The sequence below is a fragment of the Mobula birostris genome, chromosome 16, assembly GCF_030028105.1.
Source record: "Mobula birostris isolate sMobBir1 chromosome 16, sMobBir1.hap1, whole genome shotgun sequence".
Taxonomy (NCBI): Eukaryota; Metazoa; Chordata; class Chondrichthyes; order Myliobatiformes; family Myliobatidae; genus Mobula; species Mobula birostris.
Genome location: NC_092385.1, coordinates 77,644,689 through 77,672,447, shown reverse-complemented (window position 1 = coordinate 77,672,447; position 27,759 = coordinate 77,644,689). Strand labels below are relative to the sequence as shown.

Sequence of the window (27,759 nt, the reverse complement as noted above, 5' to 3'; positions counted from 1 at the left end):
TGCCAATCATTACAGCGGTTAGAGTGACACTACTGCAGCTCGGGGCACAGAGTTCAGAGTTCAATTCCAATGTCATCTGTACGACCTCCCCGTGGAATGCATGTTCTTCTTCTCTCTGGGCACTCTGGTCACCTCCCATAATCTAAATATGTACCAGTTGGGAGGTTATTTGATCTTTGTAAATTGTCCCATGATTAGGCTGGGGATAAATGGTGGGTCGCTGGACGGCGTGATTCAAAGAACCGGAAGGGCCTATTCCATGCTGTATCTCAATAAATAAAAAAACAAAACAGAAGATTTCTCTTCTCTCTAAAGGGCATCAGATATAATTTTAGAATAAACTACCAGTTTCACTATTACTAGTTTTTCATTTAGAATTTATATTCCCCAAATATTTGGTTTGAGGTTTGATTACTTAAGCTGTGACTATACTGGTCTGTTTTGTCAGATCATAAGTTAGCATCAAATAAGAAACTGAACACATAAAATTCTCTAACCACGTACAGATCTGGTGAATTTACATCATGGGTCTGCAACGCTAGGGCATTAACTTATATCTGTGTCGGTGCACATACTTGCTTTCTTACTTATTATGAGAGTGAAAGAGACCATTCAGTCCATCTTGTCCATGCAAGCTCACAGAACAGGAGTCGCATCAATTCCATTTCACTGCACCCCTGCACTTTATTCTCTTTTACATCTTCATTAACTCCCCTAGGATTCTCTTTGCTATTCAGTTACATTAAAGGGTTATTTATTTTCCCCGGCATATCCTTTGGATGTGGAAGGAAACCCATACGTTTATGGGGAAAGATCCTGATCCCTTTATCCCCGGAGCTAATAATCCAGCCTTTCTGTTAACCTGCTTTATGATTGCTGTTTTCACAACAACAGAGATTAGTCTTCAAAAGTAATTTATTTGTTCATCAGAATGAAGTATTTAAAGCACATAAAATACCTGCAGGGCTTGATGAGGTAAACACTAACATACAAATTTAAATTGAAGAATTCCCTTTCCAATCATATGTAATGCTTTCAGAATATTCTCTTAACTTTCGAAAACGTGTTCCAAATGACCGTAAGGAGTAGAAGCAGGAATGAATCATTCAGCCCCAGAATTTGCTCTCGCATTTGTTGGGATTGTTTCACACATTCCTGCAACAAGTCCATTTCTCTTGACTCCCTTATCCTCCAGGCATTCAATTATTTTTCCTTTAGAGATGCAGTGCAGAACAGGCCTTTCCGACTCTTCAAGCTGCACTGCCCAGCAGCCCCGATTTAGCCCTAGTGTAATCACGGGATAAATCACCACGACCAATTAACCTACTAACTGGTACATCTTTGGAATGTGGGAGGAAACCAGGGCACCGGGAGAAAACCATCGTGGTTTATGGGGAGAACATACAAACTGGTCATGGGGGCCATCAAGATGGAAATCTAAACCCCAACGCCCTGATGTGTAATAGTGTCACACTAACTACTACGCTGCCATTTTATTAATATACTTCTGAGATATAACTCAGTGACATTGTCTCCTCAGCTCTCTTTAGCAGAGAATTCCAAAGACTCAGTATGCTGGTGAAGAAACTTCTTCTCCTATCATCTCAGTTCTGAATTGCCAACACTTATTTTGAGGCTATGAACCCTAGACATCCCTGAATTTACTTCACCAAGCCCTAGAAATATTTAATGTGCTCTAGATATTTCATTCAGACAAATTAATAAATTACTTTTGAAGACTAGTCTCCATTGTTGTGAAGATGGCAAGTATTATGCAGATTTGGAGGAAAGGGTGGATTTTTAGCTCTGAAGATGAAGGAATCACAATCACTGATTATCACTAACATCTGCCATGAAGTTACTTGTTTTATGGCAGCAGTACGATGTACCACAAATGCAAATCACTGCTATCCAGGAGCAGGTACAAACATTCTCTGATGCATACCATGATATCCTTTACAAATAAAACAGCAGTAGTTGGCATCACTTTGTTGGGCTAAAAGATCTGATCAGCAGTAAGCTGCCTGTGCTTACAGTTTAGTTCCATTAAATTTAGACCTGTCAGTTTATGACAACAGACTGTCGTATTCTGGAACAGAACATGGCTTAGATGTACACTAAAGCAGGGGATATGGTGATCTGCCTTGAATAAGATTCTGAAATTTCCACTTGCTTTTAGGCTGGATGAAAGTTACAACATTGTGCCACATGGAATCAATTTCCAGGATCCGATTTTCCCTGACACTGCTGAGAACAACCAAATGTTTGCCAGTCTCTTCCAGTTCTCCAACTGTACCAGTGGTGCCCATCATCATATATACTCAGCTGAATGGGATCTGCAAGAGGACAATCGGGTAGGACTTCCTTGTTTAGTTTATTTAATACATTAGAAGTCCAGAAAAGCCTTATCATTGAATATTACTGTACTTGTATAATATGATGTACAAAATGCATAATCTTCTATGTTGGTTTGTATTGCTCAGTTGGACACCTACACATCCGATAAAAGATTGCCCAATATATGCACACTGGGAGTGTGCTGCCAGTTTCAGGCCACTTTGACAAGCAAGCAATCTCATCTTGTCTTCTGTATATGCCATAAGTTCTTACAGTTCCTTTAGTTGCCTTTCAAACGTAAATCAAAACCCATTTTAGTTATTAATTGGGGAACTAAAGAAAGACATCACAGGTAAAGCCCTGCCTACCACTACTACACAGAGTGCTGTCACAGAAAAGCACCATCCATCATCTCGGACCCAACCACCCAGGAGATGCTCTCTGATGCAGCTCTGTAAAACTCTGGTTAGGCCACACTTGGAGTACTGTGTCCAGTCCTGGTCACCTCACTATAAGAAGGATGTGGAAGCATTGGAAAGGGTACAGAGGAGATTTACCAGGATGCTGCCTGATTTGGAGAGTGAAGCACCTTCAATAACTCCAAAAGACTGAAGTTGAGTAAAATACTGAAAGGCTTTTATTCACTGTACAATACAACCTCCATGCTGAGTGTCTGCCCCCGGACTGAGGGGGAGGGGCAAGACGAAACCACCTTTACACAGGAATCTGTGGGAGGAGCCACAGGGGCAGTCAGCAGAGGGGCGTGTCCAGACAGTTAACCCAGTCACAACATATATACATGGTTTACCACAGAGAGTATGGATTATGATCAGAGATTAAGGGAGCTAGGGCTTTACCCTTTGGAGAGAAGGAGGATGAGAGGAGACATGATTGAGGTGTACAAGATATTAAGAGGAATAGATAGAGTGGACAGCCAGCACCCCTTCCCCAGGGCACCACTGCTCAATACAAGAGGACATGGCTTTAAGGTAAGGGGTGGGAAGTTCAAGGGGGATATTAGAGGACGGTTTTTTACTCAGAGAGTGGTTGGTGCGTGGAATGCACTGCCTGAGTCAATGGTGGAGGCAGATGCACTAGTGAAGTTTAAGAGACTACTAGACAGGTACATGGAGAAATTTAAGGTGGGGGTTATATGGGAGGCAGGGTTTGAAGGTCGGCACAACATTGTGGGCCGAAGGGCCTGTAATGTGCTGTACTATTCTATGTTCTATGTTCTCACTGCTGCCGTCAGGAAGAGGGTACAGAAGCCTCAGGAACCACATCACCAGGTTCAGGGACAGTTATTACCCCTCAACTGCCAGGTTCTTGAAACAGAAGGGCATAACTTCACTCAACTTCACTCGCCCCATCACTGAACTGTTCACACCACCTATGACCCACTTTCAAGGGCTCTTCATCTCAAGTTCTTGACATTTATTGTTCATTTATTATTGTTATTATTCATTTTTCCTTTCTTTTTATATTTGCACAGTTTGTTGTCTTGCACATTAATTATTTATCTGTCTTATTGGCTGTGGCCTTTCTTTGATTCTGTTGTGTTCCTTGGGTCTACTGTGTAAGCCCACAAGAAAATGAATCTCAGAGTTGTATCTGGTGACATATATGTACTTAGATAATAAATTTACCTTGAACTTTGACCGTGGCTCTCTGCCTTCTGCCTCAATTCAGATTTTCAACATTCTTGGCCCATAATGTCTTGCCCCCTTGTGTTGGATCTCAGTTAAAGAATTGCATGTCCAACACATGATTAGATCAACCTAGTAGATTTGCTTGTGTCCAGTTGCCTACATACCACGGAGAAGGGGAGCGGGCTCTTCAGTTCATTGTGTCTGTTTGATGACTAGGAAGTTCAAAGGTAGTAACAACTATTAATGGGGAATAAATAACTAACAGAAAGCTTAAGCATTTAGAGTGGCAGGACAAAACTATCCTGCAAGGAGAATAAAGTTGAATTACTCAAATTATTCCTATTCCTGATTTTTTTTATGAATGCACGACACTACGTGGGTTGGTGATAAAAATACTTCTATAATTTACATGCTGGGAATAGGAGACCTAAAGAAGAATTAACTAAGTCCTTCTCATCTTATGTAAGTTTTGTGAAACTTAGAAAACAAGAATCAAATATATGGGCGCTGGCTGTTTGGTCATTAATAATATTTTTATCTTCACAAATCAGTCACATGGTACATCAAGCAGCAAGGCAGTTGTACTAAAATTGGGGTGAACTTAGATTAAGGGGGTTGTGGGAGCTTAATAGATATGAGAAAGTGCACAGGAAACATACTTATGCCGTTATGATACATGACTTACATCCTTGCAATTTGACATTCAGATCCTGGTATTGTCAAGAGTACCACTGTGATGATGGCTTACTCTTTAAGATCTCAAAGAGCTTTTTATTCTATTACTTTGCTGACTTCAGATCAACCTCAACACTTTTCTAGAATCCGGTCTGTGCTTAATCCTATTTCACTGAAGGAACCCTAATGACTCAAGCAACCTCAGAAAACCTTCCTGAAAAAGGATTGAAAAAGCAGACGAGGAGAAAGACGATAATCATCCTTTTCTCCAACCTATAGTCCAATGCTGAGTAAAACAGCTTGGGATCATAGAGCACCACGGCACAAAACAGGCCATTTGGCCCATCTAGTCTGTAGCAAACTATTATTCTGCCAAGTCTCATTAACCCACACTGGGACCGTAGTTCTCTATTACCTTCCCATCTATGAACTTAGCCAAAATTCTCTTAAATGTTGAAATCACCCAAAACAAAAAAGTGCTTGACAAGAACTGTACTATCTGAAATCATTTCACAGTGCTGAGGAATTTAAATAAACCAGTGGTCTGGCCTCAAGAATTCTGGTATTATGCATCCACAAAGCACAACCTCAAAACCAAATTTACAAAGCCTCGTTTTTAATTATAACATGTATTTCTTGTTTTGGGAAAGAGCAACAGTTCTGTTTTTGGTTTGAGAAGAATCTATTTTAAATTCCAGCTGTCTGATTCCATTCCAGTGATCTCTATTTTCAGCTTCTCTCGCTGTAATATTATTTGGCGTGTTTAATTTAATTTTGGAAGAGTGTCAGAGAAGTGGGATATTATATTTTTCTTATGTGAGCTTACACTGTTATGGGGGCTAGAGTGTACATAGGCAAGGCTGTACATCTGGAATGGGAGAATTTGAAGTTCGTAGGGATCCAATCATTGTTTGCCTATTGTCCTGTGTAATCACCTAAAGCAGATGGCAGGGCAAAGGGGCAAAATTCAAAATAAACATTTAACTTCTCTCCTGATGCTTACTCATTCAGTTTCCAGCTAGATGTCAATTCAGGCATCAAAGGCCTCAAAGGCCTCAAAAGCAGGCAGGAACTAAATAGAAACAGAAAATGCTAGAAGCACTCAGCAGGTGAGGCAGCATCTTGGAAAGAGAAACTGTTAGCTGGAGACCATTCACCAATCCCGGGAAAGAGAGACACAAGTTAGAATGGGTAGCAGGTGGGGGTGGGTGGGTAAGCTGCTTTATAGTTATATTCTGCTGAAGGCTCTAGGGTGGCGAATGGATGACGTTTGAGAAAATCAGCAAACGTTGCTATTTTGTCTTCTTGTTCATATTTCATGGGTAACATAATGAAGAAGGGAGTCTATCTATTATTCCTCTCTAAGATGTAGGTGTTACTGGCAAAGTCAATGCTGTCTGGCCAGCTTGAGTTATTCTTAAGAATATAATGGTGAACCATCCACTTCAACCAGTGCAGTCTGTGTTGTGAAAGTACTCCACATTGTTGTTGGGGAGGGTTTGCCATGATTTGCACTCATCAAAATAACAGAATGATTAATTATGGAGATAAATCTCCAGGTCAGACCAATATCTGACATGGGAAAAGAATTTGTAGACGGTTGTATTCCTGTGCATCTCATAGTCCCACCATCTACATGGTGGAGGTAATAAGCTTCAGAGGCACTGTTGAAGAAGCTTTGCCATATTGCTAGAAGGGACTTGGTAGATTGTACATACTGTTAGCATGGTGCACTGGAGGTGGAGAGAGGGGATACTTTGTGTGATTGATTGGATGGCAATCAAGTCAGATGTTTAGACCTGTATGGTGCAAAGATGATTCCAGGAATGAAAAGGTTATCATACAAGGAATGTTTGATGGCTCTATATCTGTACTCACTGGAATTCAGAAGGATGAGGGGGGATCTCATTGAAACCTTTCAAATGTTGAAAGGCCTAGACAGAGTAGATGTGGAAAGGATGTTTCCCATGGTGGGAGAGTCCAGGACAAGAGGGCACAGCCTCAGGATAGAGGGGCACCCTTTCAAAACAGAGGTGTGGAGAAATTTTTTTAGCCAAATGGTGGTGAATTTGTGGAATTTGTTGCCACAGGCAGCTGTGGAGGCCGATCGTGGGTGTATTTCAGGCTGAGATTGACAGGTTCCTGATTGGACATGGCATCAAAGGTTACAGGGAGAAGGCCGGGAACTGGGGTTGAGGAGGAGATAGAGAAAAGGATCAGCCATGATTGAATGGTGGAGCAGACTCGATGGGCCAAATGGTATAATTCTGCTCCTACGTCTTATGGTCTTATGTTGTCAGGCTTCTTGAGAGCTGGTGAAACTGAATTTATTCAGCCAAGTGAATAATAGTCCAAGACATTCCTGACATGGGCCTTGTAAGTGCTGGGAAGTACATGATTTGTTAGGAAACAGGTCACTCAAAGTAAAATCAGCATACTCTGGTTCACAATTAGAACCATTGTTTATGTGGCCTGTTCAGTTAAGTTTCTGGTCATAGGGTCACTGAATCTTAGACCTGCATAGTTCAGTAAAGGGCCCTTTGGTCATCTCACATCTATGATCCATTTTACTGAATGCTCATTGGTAAATTCTTCCAGGTTATTAAGGGATAAAAGAGATTAAAGTCAATCTTCACAGTCACTGAGATGCATGCCAGGAAGACAATTCTGTGGAAGCAGAACAGGGACATTTCCTCTGAAAGCCACTTTCTTCCTCCAGAACAGGGACCTTTGCTCTGAAAGCAGCATTCTTCCTCCTGCTCCTCGTGTATTTGCTGTTCTCCAAGCTTGCTCTCATGGTCATCAGACTATGAGCCTCCCTGCTGTTTCTTTCTTTGGTAAGGCTGTGCCACACGAAGACTAGCTTGGCTTACCGTACTGATGCAGACAGCAAAGTCTTACTGACAGTGTTTTCCACCATGCCTGCTATCTGCATGGCTCTTGCTGCGTGGTTGCTGGGGTCGGAGAGTATATGGGTGAGAACAGACAGTGAGTACTTTTGTCCCTAACATACTGTACATGGCAGTTTTATAGTGAGATAGCATTGGGGGGAGGGAGTTGTTCTAGGACCAAGGGGCACAGCCTCTGAATTCAAATACGTCCATTTAGAACAGAGATGAGGGGGAATATCTTTAGCCAGAGGGTAATGAATGAGTGGAATTTATTTCCACAGACGGCTGTGGTGGTCAAGTCATTGGGTATATTTAAAGCAGAGGTGGATGTGTTCTTGAATATTAAGGGCATCAAGGGTGATGGAGAGCAGGCAGGAGAGTGGGATTGAGAGGGATAATAAATCAGCCATGATAGAATGGCAGGGCAGACTCAGCCACATCCACTCAATCCCGGCCTTTCAACACTCGATAGGTTTTAATGAGATTCCTTCTCATTCTTCTAAACATCAAAGGGTACAGGTCCAGAGTCATTAAACACTCCTCATGTGTTAACCCTTTCATTCCCGGGATCGTTCTTGTGAACTTCCTCTGGACCCTCTCCAATGCTAGTACATCCTTTCTTAAATAGCGGGCACAAAACTATTCACAATACTCCAAGTGCAGTCTGACAAATGACTTATAGGCTTCAGCATTACATCTTTGCTTTTATATTCTAGTCTTCTCAAAATGAATGCTAACATTGCATTTGCTTTTCTCATCATCAACTCAGCCTGTGGGTTAACCTTTAGGGAATCCTGCACGAGGGTTCCCAAGAACATTTACCATAAACGCTGCCTGGGCAGGGCGAAAAGCATTATCAAGGATGCATCTCACCCTAACCATGGACTTTTTACTCTCCTCCCATCCGGTAGGTGCTACAGGAGACTCCACTCCCGTACCAGCAGGCACAGCAAGAGCTTCTTCCCTGAGGCTGTGACCCTTCTGAACCTCACATCACAGCACCAAGCAATATTGCACCCGTATTGTACTGTCTCTGTACTTTTATATTTGTGTGCTGTAGCACTTACTTTTTATTCGCAGTTATTTTGTAAATAACACTATTCTTTGCATTTCTGGTCTGATGCCAACTGCATTTCATTGGCTTTGTATCTGTACTCAGCACAATGGCAATAAAGTTGAATCTAATCTAAAAAAGTGCACCTTTAATTTCTGGATTTCTCCTCATTTAGAAAATAGTCTACATCTGTATTCCTTCTATTAAAATGCACGACTACACACTTCTCTACACTTTATTCCATCTGCCACACCTTTGCCCATTCCCCTCTGTCTGAGGTATTCTACAGACTCCCAGCTTCCTCAACACTACTTGCCAGTCCTCCACCTATCTTCATATCGTTTGCAGGCTTAGCCGCAAAGCCATCAACTCTGCCAACATTTTTGACATATGATGTGAAGAGAGACAGTCCCACATTGACCCCCGCAGAACATCAGTAGTCTTCGGCAGCAAAACAGAAAAGACACCCTCTGCCGCCACTCTTCACTCCTGCCAGTCAGCCAGTCTTCTATCCATGTTAGCATCTTTCTTGTAATATCATGGTCCTTTACCTAGTTTAGCAGCCTCATGTGCAACACCTTCTCCAAGGCCTTATGAAAATCCAAGACACTCCTTTGTCTATCCTGCCTTAAACAATTCCTGAGCAAGATTTCCCCTAAAAGAAACCATGCTGACTTTAACTTATTTTATTATGCGTCTTCAAGTACCCCAAAACCTCATTCTTAATAATGGACTCCAATTTCTTTCCAAACTTTAAGCATGTTAACTAGCGTACAATTTCCTGTCTTTTGCCTCCTTCACTTCTTAAAGAGTGGAGTAAAACATTTGCAATTTACCAGTCCAGAAGACCATTAGATATAGGAGCAGAATTAGTCCATTCAGCCCATCGAGTCTGCTGCCCCATTTCATCATGGCTGATCTCGGATCCCACTCAACTCCATACACCTGTCTTCTCACCATATCCCTTAATGCCCTGACCATTCAAGAAATGGTCAATTTCTGCCTTAAAAATACCCACGGACTTGGCCTCCACGGTAGTCTGTGGCAGAGCATTCTACAGATTTACTACTCTCTGGCTAAAAAAAATTCCTCCTTATCTCTGTTCCAAAAGGTTGCCTCTCAATTCTGAGGCTGTGCCCTCAAGTTCTGGATACCCCCTCCATGGGAAACATCCTCTCCACATCCACCTTATCTAGTAGGTTGCAACGAGATTGCATCCCATTGTTCTAAATTCCAGTGAGTTTACTCACTGGAATTTAGAAGAGCCAAATGCTCCTCAAATGTTAACCCCTTCATTCCTGGAATCATCCTCGTGACCCTCCTCTGAACTCTCTCCAATGACAACACATCCTTTCCGAGATATGGGGTCCAAAACTGTTGACAATACTCCGTGCGGCCCGACTAGTGTCTTATAAAGTCTTAGCATTATCTCCTTCTTTTTATATTCCATACCCCTTGAAATAAATGCCAACATTGCATGTTGTCCAAGGGAAGGGCATTAGGACCCATACAGCTTGGCACCGGTGTGGTCACAGAGAAATGTATGGTTAAGTGCCTTTCTCAAGGACACACACGCTGCCTCAGCCAAGGCTCGAACTAGCAACCTTCAAATCACTAGACAAACGCCTTAACCACTTGGTCACACATCAGCACAGATGATGTATACATTGATATATACATTTAGGCCAATAAATTATGTAGTGTAACACAATGTTTATGTGACTCACGCAGGCAATCTGGGTGCGGCAGAGTAACAGTTAGCACAATTGATTTACAGCGCCAGTAATCACCAGTCAGGGTTTGATTTCCGCCATTGTCTGTAAGGAGATTGTACAATCTTCCCGGACCACAGGGTTTTCCTGGATGCTCGGTTCTTTCCCATATTCCAAAGATGTACTGTTAGGATCTTGTAAAAGTTGTGTTTGATTTATGCTTATCTTGTGAATGCTGATTATGTGATGTTACATGTCTGTGATGCTATAGAAGGTAGGTTTTTCATTACACCTGTGCATGCATGTACTTGTGCACATGACAATAGACTCCATTTTGACTTTGACAATCAATCTTTTCGATATGATGTGTTTATTGTTCGGGGTATAGGATGTTTGAGGTGGGTTGCGGGTAGGAAGCGGGCTTGTAGAAAAGTACTGAATCATTCAAAGGAGGAGTTAAATCTGAATATTAAGCAGCAATGGGTGATTTGAATCACTTGTGATATGGAAGAATAGAACTACTAACTGTAATGGATGATATATGAGGCAGAGAATTACAAATGATTACAACAAGCAGGAAGAGACTAACCAATGCTGTGTGCCAGTAGACTGTGGATCATAGTTATGTAAACACCAGCATATGGCTGCTAACCCATAGAGGTTTCCAAACCTTTGAAGTTTGGTGTATTCAGTGTGTTTATATGGGGAAAGTAAAGACACTCTGTTTCATCTAACCTCATCTTCTGCGTGTATGCATTTCCCAGTAGTGTGCTTTGGATACTCTGGCATAATGATCATTTTTTTTCCCACAAGTCAGGCATCTGGTTGCCCGAAACAATATGAGTGGTTAGAATCAGGCTGATTATCACCGACATATGTCATGGTTCCTTAAGTTGGTCATAACTGGGGAGTGGCAGTGAGCGTGGCGATATCATGTGTAAGAATGTGATTGGAGAGAGTTCTGAGCTTGCACAGAAATGTTAGAATGATCTGGAACATGGCTTGGTAAAAACGTGGTTTGGTTTTGTTGCTGTAAATAAAAGTTCTAATTCTTCCTGAGTATGATTCTTTATTGTTAAACCACGGTACGTATGAATATAAAGAACACAACATGGTGTTAGAAGTCGGCCTGGAAGAATAATACGTTCGCTAACGTGGGAGAAGCAAAGATGATCGAAGAAAAAAGGGTTCAAAAATGGAAGGTTTGCAACCCCCACCGACACTTCAGCTGACTGGGAATGTAGCTGAGAACAGGAGAAGATTCAAACAACTTTTTGAATTGTATTTGTCGCTGATCGAGGATGATAAAAAACTGAAAAAAACGAGAGCTGCGTTTCTCCTCCACATAACAGGTGACGACACAATTGAGGTATATAATCACTTTAATTTTGAAGATGGAGATAGTTAAAATTGGAATCGATAATGGACAAATTTGAAGCATTTTGTATACCGAAGCGTAATTTGACATACAAAGTTTGTACAAAGGACATAAATTTTTTACACATGCGCAGAGAGCTGCTGAAACAATTGATCAATATGTTATGGAGTTGAGATACTGCAGTAAAACATGCGGGTTTGGAGAACTGACGGACTGTCATTAAAAACAGAATTGTTTGTGGCATTTGGGATAATGGTTTGAGAAAAAGACTGTGAAGAGAACAAGATTTAGACTTGGAAAAAGCTTTGATGCTTTGCAAAGCTTCGGAAACCATGACATCACAGGCTAAAGACCTTTACATTGAGAGCTGCAACATACACGCTGTAAAAAAGCGCGAAATTATTAGAAAAAATAATAAAACGACAACAAAACCGATAGAGAGCAAAACGTCATCTGAGATAAAAAGGATATGTGATGGCTGTGGGCGGCAGCAGTGACCAAAACAGTGACCAGTGTATGGGAAAATGTGCAATGACCGCGGTAAGAGTAATCATTTTTCACGCTGTTGCAGAAGTAGAAAGGAAATAAAACAAGTAAATGCAATGCTTGAAAATGAATTTGAGGAGTTTTATATAGATGTACTTTATGAAAACAAACGAAGTCAGAATGACTGGACTATTCCATCGCAAGTGAACCAAAACAATACTCTGTTTAAACTTGATACTGGAGCACAAGTAAATGTTCTTGTATAATCTGAGTTTAATGCATTAAAGCCAAGACCAAAGTTACATAACACAAATATAAAAGTGACTGGATATTCAGGTGCAGACATTCCAGTTAAAGGAACATGTGAGGCAAAAGTATCACACAAAAATATTGTGCACATACTTTCATTTGTGGTGGTGCCAAAGAATGTACAGTCAATACTGGATCTATCTGCCTGCGAGAGACTGAATTTGGTGAAAAGAGTATTAGTCCTGGACAGTGACACAGAGTCAGAAGACAGAATGGAACAATTAGAAGTCATAAAGAAAGTTCCCAGACCCATCCATTTGTTACCAGCATCTGACAAAACATTGCCACCAAAACCAGGAGTTGCAATTGTGCCCTCTGGAAGTAATGCACATGCATCAATGGGCCATCACAATCTCACATCTGCAGGAGGACAGAGGTCAAACTTGCCGGTACAGTACAATACTGATCTGCAGCCAGAGAGTGATAAGAATCAGGATCCAATTGAAGAAGTGAAAGCACAAGTGAAGCAATTGAGAAGTTTTATTGAAATGATGTAGTCTCAGCATAAAAAAGAGATTACACAGTTAATGAATGAATTAGATGAAGAAAAGAAGATTCAAATTTCATTACAAATGGAAGTGAAGGAATTGAGGAAGCTACAGTACTTGAAGAAGTACAACCCAGATCATACATGGTCCAAACAGAAGAAGGAGCAGTGTTAAGAAGAAATCGCAAAGACCTCAAGAAAGAGCCAACTTCAGAGTTTCAGTTAACTGATGCAAACCAGACAAAACATGGAAATAACAACGAAACACAAGAACTGTGTGAACCACTTAGAAGGTCTACTCATGTTCATAAACCCCCAAAGAGACTGATAGAGACATGTTAAATTATGCATTTGTCCTGGTTAATGTTGCTAATTGTTTTTCTTTTTAAGGAAAGGAAGATGTGGTGATATCACGCGTAAGAACATGATTGGAGAGAGTTCTGAGCATGCATAGAACTGTTAGAATGATCTGGAACATGGCTTGGTAAAAACGTGGTTTGGTTTTGTTGCTGTAAATAAAAGTTCTAATTCTTCCAGAATATGATTATTTATTGTTAACCCATGGTATATATAAATATAAAGAACACAACAGTGAGGGTAGCTTCCCACTACATGTTAACTGCTCCCAATAGTGTGCGCCTCAAATAGCCTCTGATAACCAAGTCTAGCTCCTACCCTTCATGTGTGGCTGAGCTACTAAACCCATTGGAACTGTTTCTACTAACAGGAGAAGGGTCAATTGTGGGTTACAGGCGCCTTAAAACCAGTCGATCCAGGCAGATGGGCGTGTCATCCGTGGTAGGAGAAGGAAAACTCTGATCTCAAACTTCCACTGCTTTATGGCTGTACCCACTCATGGGGAAGACTTTGGGAGTAAACCCTGTAGAAAAGTCCTGTACTAAGGTCCCTAGGGCAGTCCTACATTGAGTTCAACGCTGACTGGCAATTCCTGCGATGCCACTGGTGCAAAATGTAACAGTCTCTGCCGTTCCTTTGGATTAATCAGCTGTGTGGGGACAGGGAGCCTGCTACAGGGGCAGAAACTTGCTCTCTGTATCGTACTGTCCTAGCTTGCATACTGAAACGCAAGTATCGATTGAAACGTAGACAGCTGGGACACAGCATCCCTGGTCAACCCCGACCAATGCTCGTACAAATTCCGCAGATTTACCACCCTCTGATTGAAGTAATTTCTCCGCATCTCTGTTCTAAATGGACGTCCTTCTATCCTGAAGTTGTGCCCTCTTGTCCTAGACTCCTCTACCATGGGAAATAACTTTGCCATGTCTAATCTGTTCAGGCCTTTTAACATTCAGAATGTTTCTATGAGATCCCCCCTCATTCTCTTGAACTCCAGGGAGTACAGTCCAATAGCTGCCAGACATTCCCCATACGATAACCCTTTCATTCCTGGAATCATTCTCGTGGACCTTCTCTGAATCCTCTCCAATGACAGTATATCCTTTCTAAAATAAGGGGCCTAAAACTGCACACAATACTCCAAGTGTGCTCTCACGAATGCCTTATAGAGCCTCAACATCACATCCCTGCTCTTATATTCTATACCTCCAGAAATGAATGCCAACATTGCATTTACCTTCTTCACCACTGACTCAACCTGGAGGTTAACCTTTAAGGTATCCTGCACAAGGATTCCCAAGTCCCTTTTCATCTCTGCATTTTGAATTGTCTCTCCATTTAAATAATAATCTGCCCATTTATTTCTTCCACCAAAGTGCATGACCATACACTTTCCAACATTGTATTTCATTTGCCATTTCTTTGCCCATTCCCCTAAACTATCTAAGTCATTATGCAGGCTCTGTTTCCTCAACACTACCTGCTCCTCCACCTATCTTTGTATCATCAGCAAATTTAGCCACATATCCATTAATCCCATTGTCCAGATCATTGACATACATCGTAAAAAGCAATGGTCCTAACACCGACCCCTGTGAAACTCCACTGGTAACTGGCAGCCAGCCAGAATAGATTCCTTTATTCCCACTCTCTGCTTTCTGCTGATCAACCAGTGCTCCACCCATGTAAGTAACTTCCCAGTAATTCCATGGGCTCTTATCTTGCTAAGCAGCCTCATGTGCGGCACCTTGTCAAAGGCCTTCTGAAAATCCAGTACCCCATATCTACTGCATCTCCTTTGTCTACCATGCTTGTAATTTCCTCAAAAAATTGCACTAGGTTTGTCAGGCAGGATTTTCCTTTCAGGAAACCATGCAGGCTTTGACCTATCTTGTCATGTGCCTCCAGGTACTCCATAATCTCATCCCTAACAATCGATTCCAATAACTTCCCAACCACTGATGCCAGGCTAACAGGACTATAGTTTCCTTTCTTCTGTCTCCCACCCTTCTTAAATAGTGGAGAAACATTTGCAATTTTCCAGTCATCTAGTACCATGCCAGAATCTATCGATTCTTGAAAAATAATTTTTAATACTCTGCCGTCTCTCCAGCTACTTTTTTCAGAAACCAAAGGTGCATTCCATCAGGTCCAGGAGATTTATCGACCTTCAAACCACTAAGCTTCCTGAGCACCCTCTCATTAATAATTTTCACTGCACTTACTTCACTTCCCTGACACTCCTGAATGTCCAGTATACCGCAAATATCTTCCACTGTGAAGGCTGATGCAAAATACACATTCAGTTCCTCTGCCATCTCTGTGTCTCTCATTACAATATCTCCAGCGTCATTTTCTATTGGTTCTTATCTACCCTCAACTCTCTTTTTACCTTTTATACACTTAAAAAATCTTTAAGTTGCTAGCTTCCTTTCATAATACATCTTTTCTTTCCTAATGACCTTCTTAGTTTGCTTCTGCAAGTTTTTAAAAGCTTCCTAATCCTCTATCTTCCCAAAAGTTTTGGCTTCCTTGTAAGGCCTCTCTTTTGCTTTTACTTTGGCTCTGACTTCACTTGTCAGCCACTGTAGTGTCCTTCTTCCATTTGAAAATTTCTTCTTATTTGGAATATATCTGTCTTGCACTTCCCTCGTTTTTCACAGAAACTCCAGCCATTGCTGCTCTGCTCTCCTTCCTGCCAGTGTCCCTTTCCAGTCAACCTCGGCCAGTTCCCCTTTCATGCCATTGTAATTTCCTTTATTCCACTGAAATACCAACACATAGAAATTTAGTTTCTCCTTCTCAAATTTCAAAGTGAACTCGATCATATTGTGATCACTGTTCCCTAAGGGTTTCTTAACCTTAAACTCTTTTATCTTCTCCAGATCATTGCACAACACCCAATCCAGTACAGCTGATCCCCTAGTGGGCTCAACAACAAGCTGTTCTGAAAAGCCATCCCTTAGACATTCTACAAATTCTCTTTCTTGAGGTCCAGAACTGGCCTGGTTTTCCCAATCCACTTTCATGTTAAAATCCCCAACGATTATCATGACATTGCCCTTCTGACACACCTTTTCTATCTCCTGCTGTAATTTGTAATCCACATCCGGGCTGCTGTTTGGAGGCCTGTATACAACTGCCATTAGGGTCCTTTTACCCTTGCCATTTCTTAACTCAACCCATAGAGACTCTACACCTTCCTTTCTGTGTCATTCCTTTCTAATGATTTAGTATTATTTCTTATACACAGGGCCACACCACCCCCTCTATCTACTAACCTATCTTTCCGATATACTGTATATCCTTGGACATTCAGCTCCCAATGGCAGCCATCCTTTAGCCAAGTTTCAGAGATGGCCACAATGTCACACTTGTCAATCTTTAGCTGACTTTCAAGATGGTTCATTTTATTTCTTATGCTGGGTGCATTCTTATACTGGGAACTTTCAGTCCAGTATTTGTTGCTTTCTGTTTTAACTTCACCAGGCCTCTATTGCCCTGTAAATCTTCCAACTGGATGTGATTACTCCTCATCTCCTGCCTGTCCTTTCTATCATCTCTGTTACATGCTGTCTTTGATTTATTTGTTTCCCCTTCCTCAGCCCTATCACTCTGGTTCCCATCCCCCTGCCACATTAGTTTAAACCCTCCCTAACAGCTCTATTAAACCTGCCTGCTGGGATATTGGACCCCTTTGGGTTCAGGTGTAAACCGCCCTTTTTGTAGAGGTTGTACCTCCCGCAGAAGAGGCCCCAATGATCCAGGAATCTGAAACCCTGCCACCATTTACCTTCTCTATATGCTCAGAATTTTGTGCGTCATGAAATTAGTTGTTTTGTGGCAGTAGTACAGTGCAATACATAAAAACACTAAGTTACAATAAGAAATATTTTAATAAATTGCAAAAGAAAGTAACATAGTGAGGCAGTGTTCTTGGGTTGGTGGACTGTTCAGAAATCCGATGGTGGAGGGGAAGGAGTTGTTTCTAAAATGTTGAGTGTGTGTCTTCAGGCTCCTGAACCTTCGAACACACAGGATTGCAGAGTATTAGAAGTGGCACACACAGAATGCTGGAGAAACTCTACAGGGCATGCAGTATCTCTGGAAAAAAGTACAGTCGACGTTTCGGGCAGAGACCCTTCAGCAGGACCGGAGAAAAAAAGCTGAGGAGTAGAGTTAAAAAGTGGGGGGAGGGGAGAGAGGAAACACAAGGATAGGTGAAACCTGAAGCGGAAGGGATGAAGTGAAGAGCTGGGAAGTTGATTGGTGAAAGAGATACAGGGCTGGAGAAATGGGAATCTGATAGGAGAGGACAGGAGGCCACCGAAGAAACATAGAAACATAGAAACATAGAAAATAGGTGCAGGAGTAGGCCATTCGGCCCTTCGAGCCTGCACCGCCATTTATTATGATCATGGCTGATCATCCAACTCAGAACCCCGCCCCAGCCTTCCCTCCATACCCCCTGACCCCCCGTAGCCACAAGGGCCATATCTAACTCCCTCTTAAATATAGCCAATGAACTGGCCTCAACTGTTTCCTGTGGCAGAGAATTCCACAGATTCACCACTCTCTGTGTGAAGAAGTTTTTCCTAATCTCGGTCCTAAAAGGCTTCCCCTCTATCCTCAAACTGTGACCCCTCGTTCTGGACTTCCCCAACATCAGGAACAATCTTCCTGCATCTAGCCTGTCCAATCCCTTTAGGATCTTATACGTTTCAATCAGATCCCCCCTCAATCTTCTAAATTCCAACGAGTACAAGCGCAGTTCATCCAGTCTTTCTTCATATGGAAGTCCTGCCATCCCAGGAATCAATCTGGCGAACCTTCTTTGTACTCCCTCTATGGCAAGGATGTCTTTCCTCAGATTAGGGGACCAAAACTGCACACAATACTCCAGGTGTGGTCTCACCAAGGCCTTGTACAACTGCAGTAGTACCTCCCTGCTCCTGTACTCGAATCCTCTCGCTATAAATGCCAGCATACCATTCACCTTTTTCACCGCCTGCTGTACCTGCATGTCCACTTTCAATGACTGGTGTATAATGACACCCGGGTCTCGTTGCACCTCCCCTTTTCCTAATCGGCCACCATTCAGATAATAATCTGTTTTCCTATTTTTGCCACCAAAGTGAATAACTTCACATTTATCCACATTAAATTGCATCTGCCATGAATTTGCCCACTCACCCAACCTATCCAAGTCACTCTGCATCCTCTTAGCATCCTCCTCACAGCTAACACTGCCACCCAGCTTCGTGTCATCCGCAAACTTGGAGATGCTGCATTTAATTCCCTCATCCAAGTCATTAATATATATTGTAAACAACTGGGGTCCCAGCACTGAGCCTTGCGGTACCCCACTAGTCACCACCTGCCATTCTGAAAAGGTCCCGTTTATTCCCACTCTTTGCTTCCTGTCTGCTAACCAATTCTCCATCCACATCAATACCTTACCCCCAATACCGTGTGCTTTAAGTTTGCACACTAATCTCCTGTGTGGGACCTTGTCAAAAGCCTTCTGAAAATCCAAATATACCACATCCACTGGTTCTCCCCTATCCACTCTACTAGTTACATCCTCAAAAAATTCTATGAGATTCGTCAGACATGATTTTCCTTTCACAAATCCATGCTGACTTTGTCCGATGATTTCACCGCTTTCCAAATATGCTGTTATCACATCTTTGATAACTGACTCCAGCAGTTTCCCCACCACCGACGTTAGGCTAACCGGTTTATAATTCCCCGGTTTCTCTCTCCCTCCTTTTTTAAAAAGTGTGGTTATATTAGCCACCCTCCAATCCTCAGGAACTAGTCCAGAATCTAACGAGTTTTGAAAAATTATCACTAATGCATCCACTATTTCTTGGGCTACTTCCTTAAGCACTCTAGGATGCAGATCATCTGGCCCTGGGGATTTATCTGCCTTCAATCCCTTCAATTTACCTAACACCACTTCCCTACTAACATGTATTTCCCTCAGTTCCTCCATTTCACTGGACCCTCTGTCCCCTACTATTTCTGGAAGATTATTTATGTCCTCCTTAGTGAAGACAGAACCAAAGTAATTATTCAATTGGCCTGCCATGTCCTTGCTCCCCATAATCAATTCATCTGTTTCTGTCTGTAGGGGACCTACATTTGTCTTTACCAGTCTTTTCCTTTTTACATATCTAGAAAAGCTTTTACAGTCAGTTTTTATGTTCCCTGTCAGTTTTCTCTCATAATCTTTTTTCCCCTTCCTAATTAAGCCCTTTGTCCTCCTCTGCTGAACTCTGAATTTCTCCCAGTCCTCAGGTGAGCCACTTTCTCTGGCTAATTTGTATGCTTCTTCTTTGGAATTGATACTATCCCTAATTTCTCTTGTCAGCCACGGGTGCACTACCTTCCTTGATTTATTCTTTTGCCAAACTGGGATGAACAATTGTTGTAGTTCATCCATGCAATCTTTAAATGCTTGCCATTGCATATCCACCGTCAATCCTTTAAGTGTCATTTGCCAGTCTATCTTAGCTAATTCACGTCTCATACCTTCAAAGTTACCCCTCTTTAAGTTCAGAACCTTTGTTTCTGAATTAACTATGTCACTCTCCATCTTAATGAAGAATTCCACCATATTATGGTCACTCTTACCCAAGGGGCCTCTCACGACAAGATTGCTAATTAACCCTTCCTCATTGCTCAAAACCCAGTCCAGAATAGCCTGCTCTCTAGTTGGTTCCTCGACATGTTGGTTCAAAAAACCATCCCGCATACATTCCAAGAAATCCTCTTCCTCAGCACCTTTACCAATTTGGTTCACCCAATCTATATGTAGATTGAAGTCACCCATTATAACTGCTGTTCCTTTATTGCACACATTTCTAATTTCCTGTTTAATACCATCTCTGACCTCACTACTACTGTTAGGTGGCCTGTACACAACTCCCACCAGCATCTTCTGCCCCTTAGTGTTACACAGCTCTACCCATATCGATTCCACATCTTCCCAGCTTATGTCCTTCCTTTCTATTGCATTAATCTCTTCTTTAACCAGCAACGCCACCCCACCTCCCCTTCCTTCATGTCTATCCCTCCTGAATATTGAATATCCCTGAACGTTGAGCTCCCATCCTTGGTCACCCTGGAGCCATGTCTCTGTGATCCCAACTATATCATAATCATTAATAACAATCTGCACTTTCAATTCATCCACCTTATTACGAATGCTCCTTGCATTGACACACAAAGCCTTCAGGCGCTCTTTTACAACTCTCTTAGCCCTTATACAATTATGTTGAAAAGTGGCCCTTTTTAATGCTTGCCCTGGATTTGTCGGCCTGCCACTTTTACTTTTCTCCTTAGTACTTTTTGCTTCTACCCTCACTTTACACCCCTCTGTCTCTCTGCACTGGTTCCCATCCCCCAGTTGTGAACTAATCTTCTCACGCCTAGCCTCTTTAATTTGATTCCCACCCCCCAGCCATTCTAGTTTAAAGTCACCTCAGTAGCCCTCGCTAATCTCCCTGCCAGGATATTGGTCCCCCTAGGATTCAAGTGTAACCCGTCCTTTTTGTACAGGTCACGCCTGCGCCAAAAGAGGTCCCAATGATCCAAAAACTTGAATCCCTGCCCCCTGCTCCAATCCCTCAGCCACGCATTTATCCTCCACCTCATCGCATTCCTACTCTCACTGTCGCGTGGCACAGGCAGTAATCCCGAGAATACTACCTTTGCGATCCTTTTTCTCAACTCCCTTCTTAGCTCCCTATATTCTCCTTTCAGGACCTCATCCTGAAAGAAAGAGGGGGAGGAGCACCAGAGGGAGGCGATGGGTGAGCAAGAAGATAATGTGAGAGAGGGAAAAGGTGAAAAGAGGGGGTCATTACTAGAAGTTTGAGAAATCGATATTCATGCCATCAGGTTGGAGGCTACCCAAACGGAATATAAGTTGTTGTTCCTTCAACCTAAGTGTGGCCTCATCACGACAGTATGGGAAGTGGAATTAAAATGGGTGGCCACTGGGAGATCCTGCTTTTTCTGGTGGACGGAGTGTAGGTGCTCGGTGAAGCGGCCTCCCAGACTATGTCAGGTCCTGCCAATATACAGGAGGCCACAACAGGAGCAGCAGGCACAGTATGTGACCCCAACCGACTCACCTGGAAGGACTGTTTGGGGCCCTGAATGGTAGTGAGGGAGGAGGTGTAAGGGCACCCACCCTTCCCTCAAATTTGCCTGGTCCATTTCTGACACCTCCTTCCCCTTTCTCGATCTCTAGAGGAAGTTTATCCACTGGTATCTATTACAAACCCACAGACTCTCACAGCTACCTCCTCCTCTTCTGTCAGATTCCCTCTTCTCCAGCCCTGTATCTCTTTTCACCAGTCAACTTCCAAGCTCTTTATTTCATCTCTGCCCCTTCAAGTTTCACCTACCACATGGTGTTTTTCTCTCCCCTCCCCCTATTAAATCTACAGTAGAGTTATATTGAAAGTTTATTTGTTAAAATGCAATACTTTGATTGGCACATGGTATAAACTCATTGAACCAGTATTAAAGTGGAAAGACGTCGCTGTATCTTCATGCTCCACACTCTAATGAATGCCTTTGATGTCTTCTTTAGCTCCTATGCTCAACTGTACAGAAAGCTCTTTATGAGGAGGAAGATCGGGTGCGGAAACTCTCCCAGAAAGTGAGATCCCTTGAGAAGTCTAACAATCATCTGCGCGAGAAGGTGAAGAGGATTAAGCGTTCGCTTAGACAGGTGAAAAAAGAGAGCAAGAGAGAGGCAATGCTCATGAAACAGTTCCTGCAGAAGCAGCAGAACAAGGAAAGAGGAGAGCTGAATGCAAAACAGGACACTGGCAAACCGATCCTGAAGAAGTCTGTCGAGAAACCAGTCAATCATAAACTGTAATGTTCTTGATTCACTGGTTGTAATGGTCTGGAAGTTTGACTTGTAATGCTTCCCTTGCCAAGTGTTGTAATGCAACACCTATAGAAACTACCTACACGATAACAGTGTTGTGTATCAGTGTGTGTAATGCTTCCCTTGCTACACTATAACAGTATTGTATATAAGTGTTGTATAATTGTTGTAATGTTCTACAATATGTGTTGTAATGCTTCTCTTGCTAAGTGGGAATACAACACATACGGAAACCTCCTACACTATAACACCTATCTATTCCCACTAACTCTCTAGTGGAGTGAACCAGAAATCACAGGTGTGTTGCTTGGCTTTTACATTAACATTATATTTCTTGGGCAATGTAAGCTACTTTTGGTGTTTAATAAGAGTTCTAATTGAATTTAGATAGAAGTAGGCATGGGACCCATTCACAGCAATCTGGCAGAGACCTTTCTGAAGTCATTACTAAATTAGCAGGGCTCTTTACAGAATCAGTGATTGGTTTGAAAACAGGACAGTCTGTACCAGGGCAGTAATTTAGTGATGTTTTGATTCATTGATAAGAGAAGCTATACAGTGTCTTGTCTACACTTTATTGATCGACTGGGTGCTTAATACAGACATTTGGTCTTAAAAAGGGCAAAATTATCCTATTCCTAGAACAGAATCTCACACAAAGCAAAAGAAATGTTTCCAAATAAGTTTATAATTCTGACATGATGGAAGCAGCTTTTGAATAACTGAAGAGTGGAGAAGACACAGAATCATTTTAAACGCAAGCATAAAAGCATACCAAAAAGATTTAAAATGCATAAATTACAGCAAATAGACAATAGCATATCATGTAAACTACTTTAATTTTCCTGTAGTTTGTTGTATATTCTGTACTCATTGAATTATAAGATTGTCAACTTTCAACTAATCTGAAGAAGACACGATTTTAGCTGTATAGAATTACCTATTATACTCTCTAGTATAAAACCGAGACAAAAATTATCTCATGACTAATTGCTTTGGAAAGCTCATTCAAAGGCAAGAGGATCTCTGACATTCAAGACTTCATTGATACTGACAGAGAAATTACTAATTACCATGTTAAGTAATTTGGTTCCACTTCATTTAAAGAGTGAATCACCTCCGGCAGCAAACCGGTACATAATGTTAATGTCCAGACATCCAGGACCACTTTTTATTCGGACGCTGGTGCTGGTGTTATTAATCACTTGTTCTTTTCTTCAACTGGAAAAGATTGTGTGAACGTTGAATCACGTCTGTAAACAGAAGAAAGTTTACCACACTGATTAAACCCAGTAACTGGGATGAGTGATATTCGAAGGCGGATGTGTATTTCCAATTGTGTTAGGATTACATTTCATTTGTTAATACAATTTTTTTGCACAATTTTGCTCAAATTTAGAATTATTACCCAGCATGATGTCTATCCAATTGCTGATGAACAGTCCTTGCAGTATGTGCTTTTGTGTGTTGGAAGTCCACTCTCTTCTAATTGAAAAGGACAAATTGAACGGGAAATAGCGGGAGGGGAGGTGAAGGTCGTGGTACAGCTTTAACTGTAATGGGATCAGATGACATTAAGAGTGGTCAGATTCCCATTCCTCAAACCCTATGCTCCTGGCATCATGAATCGGATGAAGCGATACATGAAGGGTGAGTCCTGTCCCCAAGGGGAAAGGGTAAATGGAATGTTTTGACTTCTTCCATTTCATCTCTTGCGTAGTCCACAACATTCTGTTGAAGAGAGATGTGCAGCAGGGCCAGGACAGGAAGAAGTGAGTATGGAAATAGAGGGAATTAGGAATCCCCCAGTAATCATCCAGATGAATGGACACTTTGTGGCTACAGATGTCCACATACCTTCACATCATAATGTCAAGGATGTGCTCCTCCAAATGTTGACTAAATTACCTTTGTTTGCTTCCTCTAAACAAATAATTTGGTTGTCATTTTTATAAGCTAGTTTTTAAGATATCTCTGACCTATAACCACTGAATGTGACTTAAATGTAGTTTCCAAGGCACGTGTCTCTTATTTGCCTTTCTGTTTGAGTTACTATATATCTTTTTGATAAATCCCATTTTGAATTTTTATAATAATAAAATGATGTACAAGCCACTGAAAGACTTATTTGACAAAATAATTAATTTCAGAGTTTGCCCTTTCTTTTCCTTAACCTCTGAGGCCTGTATAATTACTCCGTGTTTTTTTTTCTCACTTGTCTCTTCCATATGTTAGTTCACAAGCTTGTGTGTAAGAAGATTTCAGAATCAGAATCAGGTTTATTTTCACTGCCCTATGTCATGAGGATTGTTACTTTCCGGCAGCAGTGCACTACAAAACATAAAAAAAAATACTGTAAGTTACAACAGTGATTCCTTAAGGTTGTCATAGCTGCGAGAGATAGAGGGGATAACTTCCCACTACCTATTGAATGCTCCCAATGATGTGCATCTCAGATAGCCTCTGACAACCAGCTCTAGCTCCAGGCCTTCACGTGTGGCTTGGCTTCTAAGCCCGGCAGAGCCATTTCTACTGACAGGAGAAGGGGCAAAGGCAGGTTATTGGGGCCTTGAAAGCAGTTGCTTCAGGCGGGTGGGGCTCATCAGCCGTGGTTGGCAGTTCATCTAGAAGGAAAACTCTGATCTCAAACCTCCACTGCTTTACGGCTATACCCAGTCATGGGGAAGGTTAACCCTAAGGAAAGGTCCACAGCTGGAGTCTGTAGGCAGTCCTGCACTGAGTTCAACACTGACTGGCAACTCCTGCAATGCGGCTGCTGCCGAGTTGCACTGGTCTCTGCCGTTCTGTTGGATTCATCAGATGCGTGGAGTAGGGTAGTCTGCTGCCTGGGCAACAGCTTGCTCCCCATATCGTACCGCCCTGCTTTGCCTACTGGTGTGCATATCACATAGACAACTGGAACACAATATCTGTCATCGACCCTGACCAATGGAGGGACTCAAATTACAATAAAAGTGAACAAATATGTAGTGCAAGAGAGGAGTATCAAGGTAGGTTCATAGACCATTCAGAAATCTGATGCCAGGGGAAGATGCTGTTCCTAAATCTTTGAGTGTGGGCCATTGGGCTCCTGTATCTTCTCCCTGGTGATGAGAAAATACTTAATAAAGAGGTCACTGAGTGTATATTTCTGCTCAGAAAATGGATGTTATTTCATAGAAAGGGCATTAATGGGAGGGGAATGAATGATTTAACTATTCAACAAGATAAAATCAGAATGAGTCCTGAATTTACAATATTGATGACTTGGTATCTCCCTTACACACAATCTGAAAGCTCTGGTCAACTGTGACATTAGCAGCACCAAGAAAGGTGACATCTCTGTACAATCCATTAATCACTTAGCTAAGCATCTCAAAATGTAACAAGCTGTCTGAAGAATTTACACTGATAAATTGAATGAAAAATGGAGACGAGAGCACAAATGAATAATTTAAAGTCAAAATCAGAATTAAGTTTATTATAATACAAAATTTGTTTTGTGGCAGCAGTACAATGCAATACAAAATACTTCAAGTCATATTGAGAAGGAAAAAAATAAATACAAGAGATTCCAGCTAATTGGAGTACATAAGGACCAGTACATTTTGGTCTCAATTAGTGGCTGCCCCAATTAGCCGAAGTATCCTGGAAATAGTTAAAAAGGTATAAACATTAGAATATTACCAGTATTGCTACAGTACTATAAAGCTGTGTTTTAGTTACGAATACTTGTCAATGGAGGAATTCATCTGTGTTGTGTTCTTTTGACTGTAAGTGAACAAAATCAGAGCGGACGCCTAGTTCAGATAATGGATTGTTTTTCTGCAATGCTGCTATGACTACATTCTTCAAATCTCTATTTTCATTGTAATATCCAAGATGATTGTTGATGCCTTCAAATTCTTCATCATTCCTAACTTGTTGAACTAGTACTCCCAACTGTTTCTGGCATCTCCACGCCTGGATGTTTGAAACCGCAGTGAACAGAACAGTTCTGAATTGTCTAGCTGCTTATTTCCTCTCCAACCATCAGTGACAAAAATCATTGCTTTTCGAAGTCAAGCACACACAACTGACACTATTTAAAAACTGTTCGCTTGAAGCACAGTCTAATGTTTAACAGCTTTGTAAATGAACGTGACTGATGCTAGTTAGAAACTATTTGGCAACAATTTCCTGTCCCAATTAAGTGACATAACATCCCAAATAAATCAAGAGAATGCCGGCTACTTTCTCGATTGGGTTTTATACCTGAAGAGTCATCCCAAATAAGTAGCTGCCCCGATTAACCGATGACCCTATTAACCAGAATCCACTGCAGTTCAACAAGAGAGTGAAATAGCAAGGGTTCTTGGAATAATGGGCTTCTAATTCCTAAGCCATAATGTGAAGGGGAAGCGTCTGCAGAACTCACTGAAGAGTGAAATGTAATAAGATGACCTATCTGAACAATTAGTTTAGAAGAGAAGATAGGGAAAAGGAAATAATGTCCATTCCTGTCTGTTGTAGTGGAAAACAGAAGAATTGGCAACTGAAATGCAGAATATTATACCACATACACAAATATTATACCATATACACAAATATTATACCATACACACAAATACTATACCATATACACAAATATTATACCATATACACAAATATTATACCGTATACACAAATAATATACCGTACAGACAAATACTATACCATACACACAAATATTATACTGTATACACAAATATTATACCGTACACACAAATACTATACCATACACACAAATATTATACCTTGTACACAAATATTATACCATATAACAAATAGTTAAAGCTGAAATATTGGCTGTATGTACATTCCTTGGCAAGGTGGTGTGGTTAATTGTTGTGTTAAGTGCCCATACATCAACTATTGAATATTGAATGGCAATCTCTTGTTTGCCATTCTACTTCAGATACTTTTCTGCATATCCTTTTGATAATTCTATTTTATTTACCTTTTTTATGCTATAATAAACAAGTACTCAAATCACAGAAAAGCTTGTTTGACTAAAGAATTAATTTCAGAGCCAGATTTTTCTTTTTATCAGTCCTCTCTCCAAAGAAAAGAAATGTCTTGAGAGACATACATCTCATTCCTGTTAACTACCAAAAGTGCCAAAAAAACAAGCATGCAAATAGAAAAAGAAAGAGAAAAAGAGATAGATAGATAAATAGATAGATAAATGAATAAACAAACAAACAAACAAACAAATAAATAAGTAGATAGAGAGGCAATAAATATTGAGAGCATGAGATGAGGTGTTCTTGAAAATGAGTCCATAGGGGTTGGGAACAGTTCAGTGATGGGGCAATTGAAAGTGAGTGAAGTTATCCCCTCTGGTTCAACAGCCCATTGGTTGAGGGGCGATAACTGTTCCTGAATTTGGTGGTGTGGATCCTCCTGATGGGAGCAGTGAGAAGAGATCATGGCCTGAACGATGGGGGTTCTTGATGATGGATGCTGTTTTCCTGCATCAGCAGTCC

General features: G+C 41.4%; 1 protein-coding gene across 1 annotated transcript in view; it reads left to right on the top strand.

The window, feature by feature from the left end:
* ccdc3b (coiled-coil domain containing 3b) overlaps positions 1–24,485 on the top strand; it is a 34,018-nt gene extending 9,533 nt beyond the window's left edge. The window contains exons 2-3 of the mRNA XM_072280160.1: positions 2,180–2,354; positions 21,947–24,485. Of these exons, the coding sequence (XP_072136261.1) occupies positions 2,180–2,354; positions 21,947–22,240 (469 nt within the window). The 3' untranslated portion in view covers positions 22,241–24,485. The remainder of the gene's footprint in view (positions 1–2,179; positions 2,355–21,946) is intronic.
* The last annotated feature ends 3,274 nt before the right edge of the window (positions 24,486–27,759 follow it).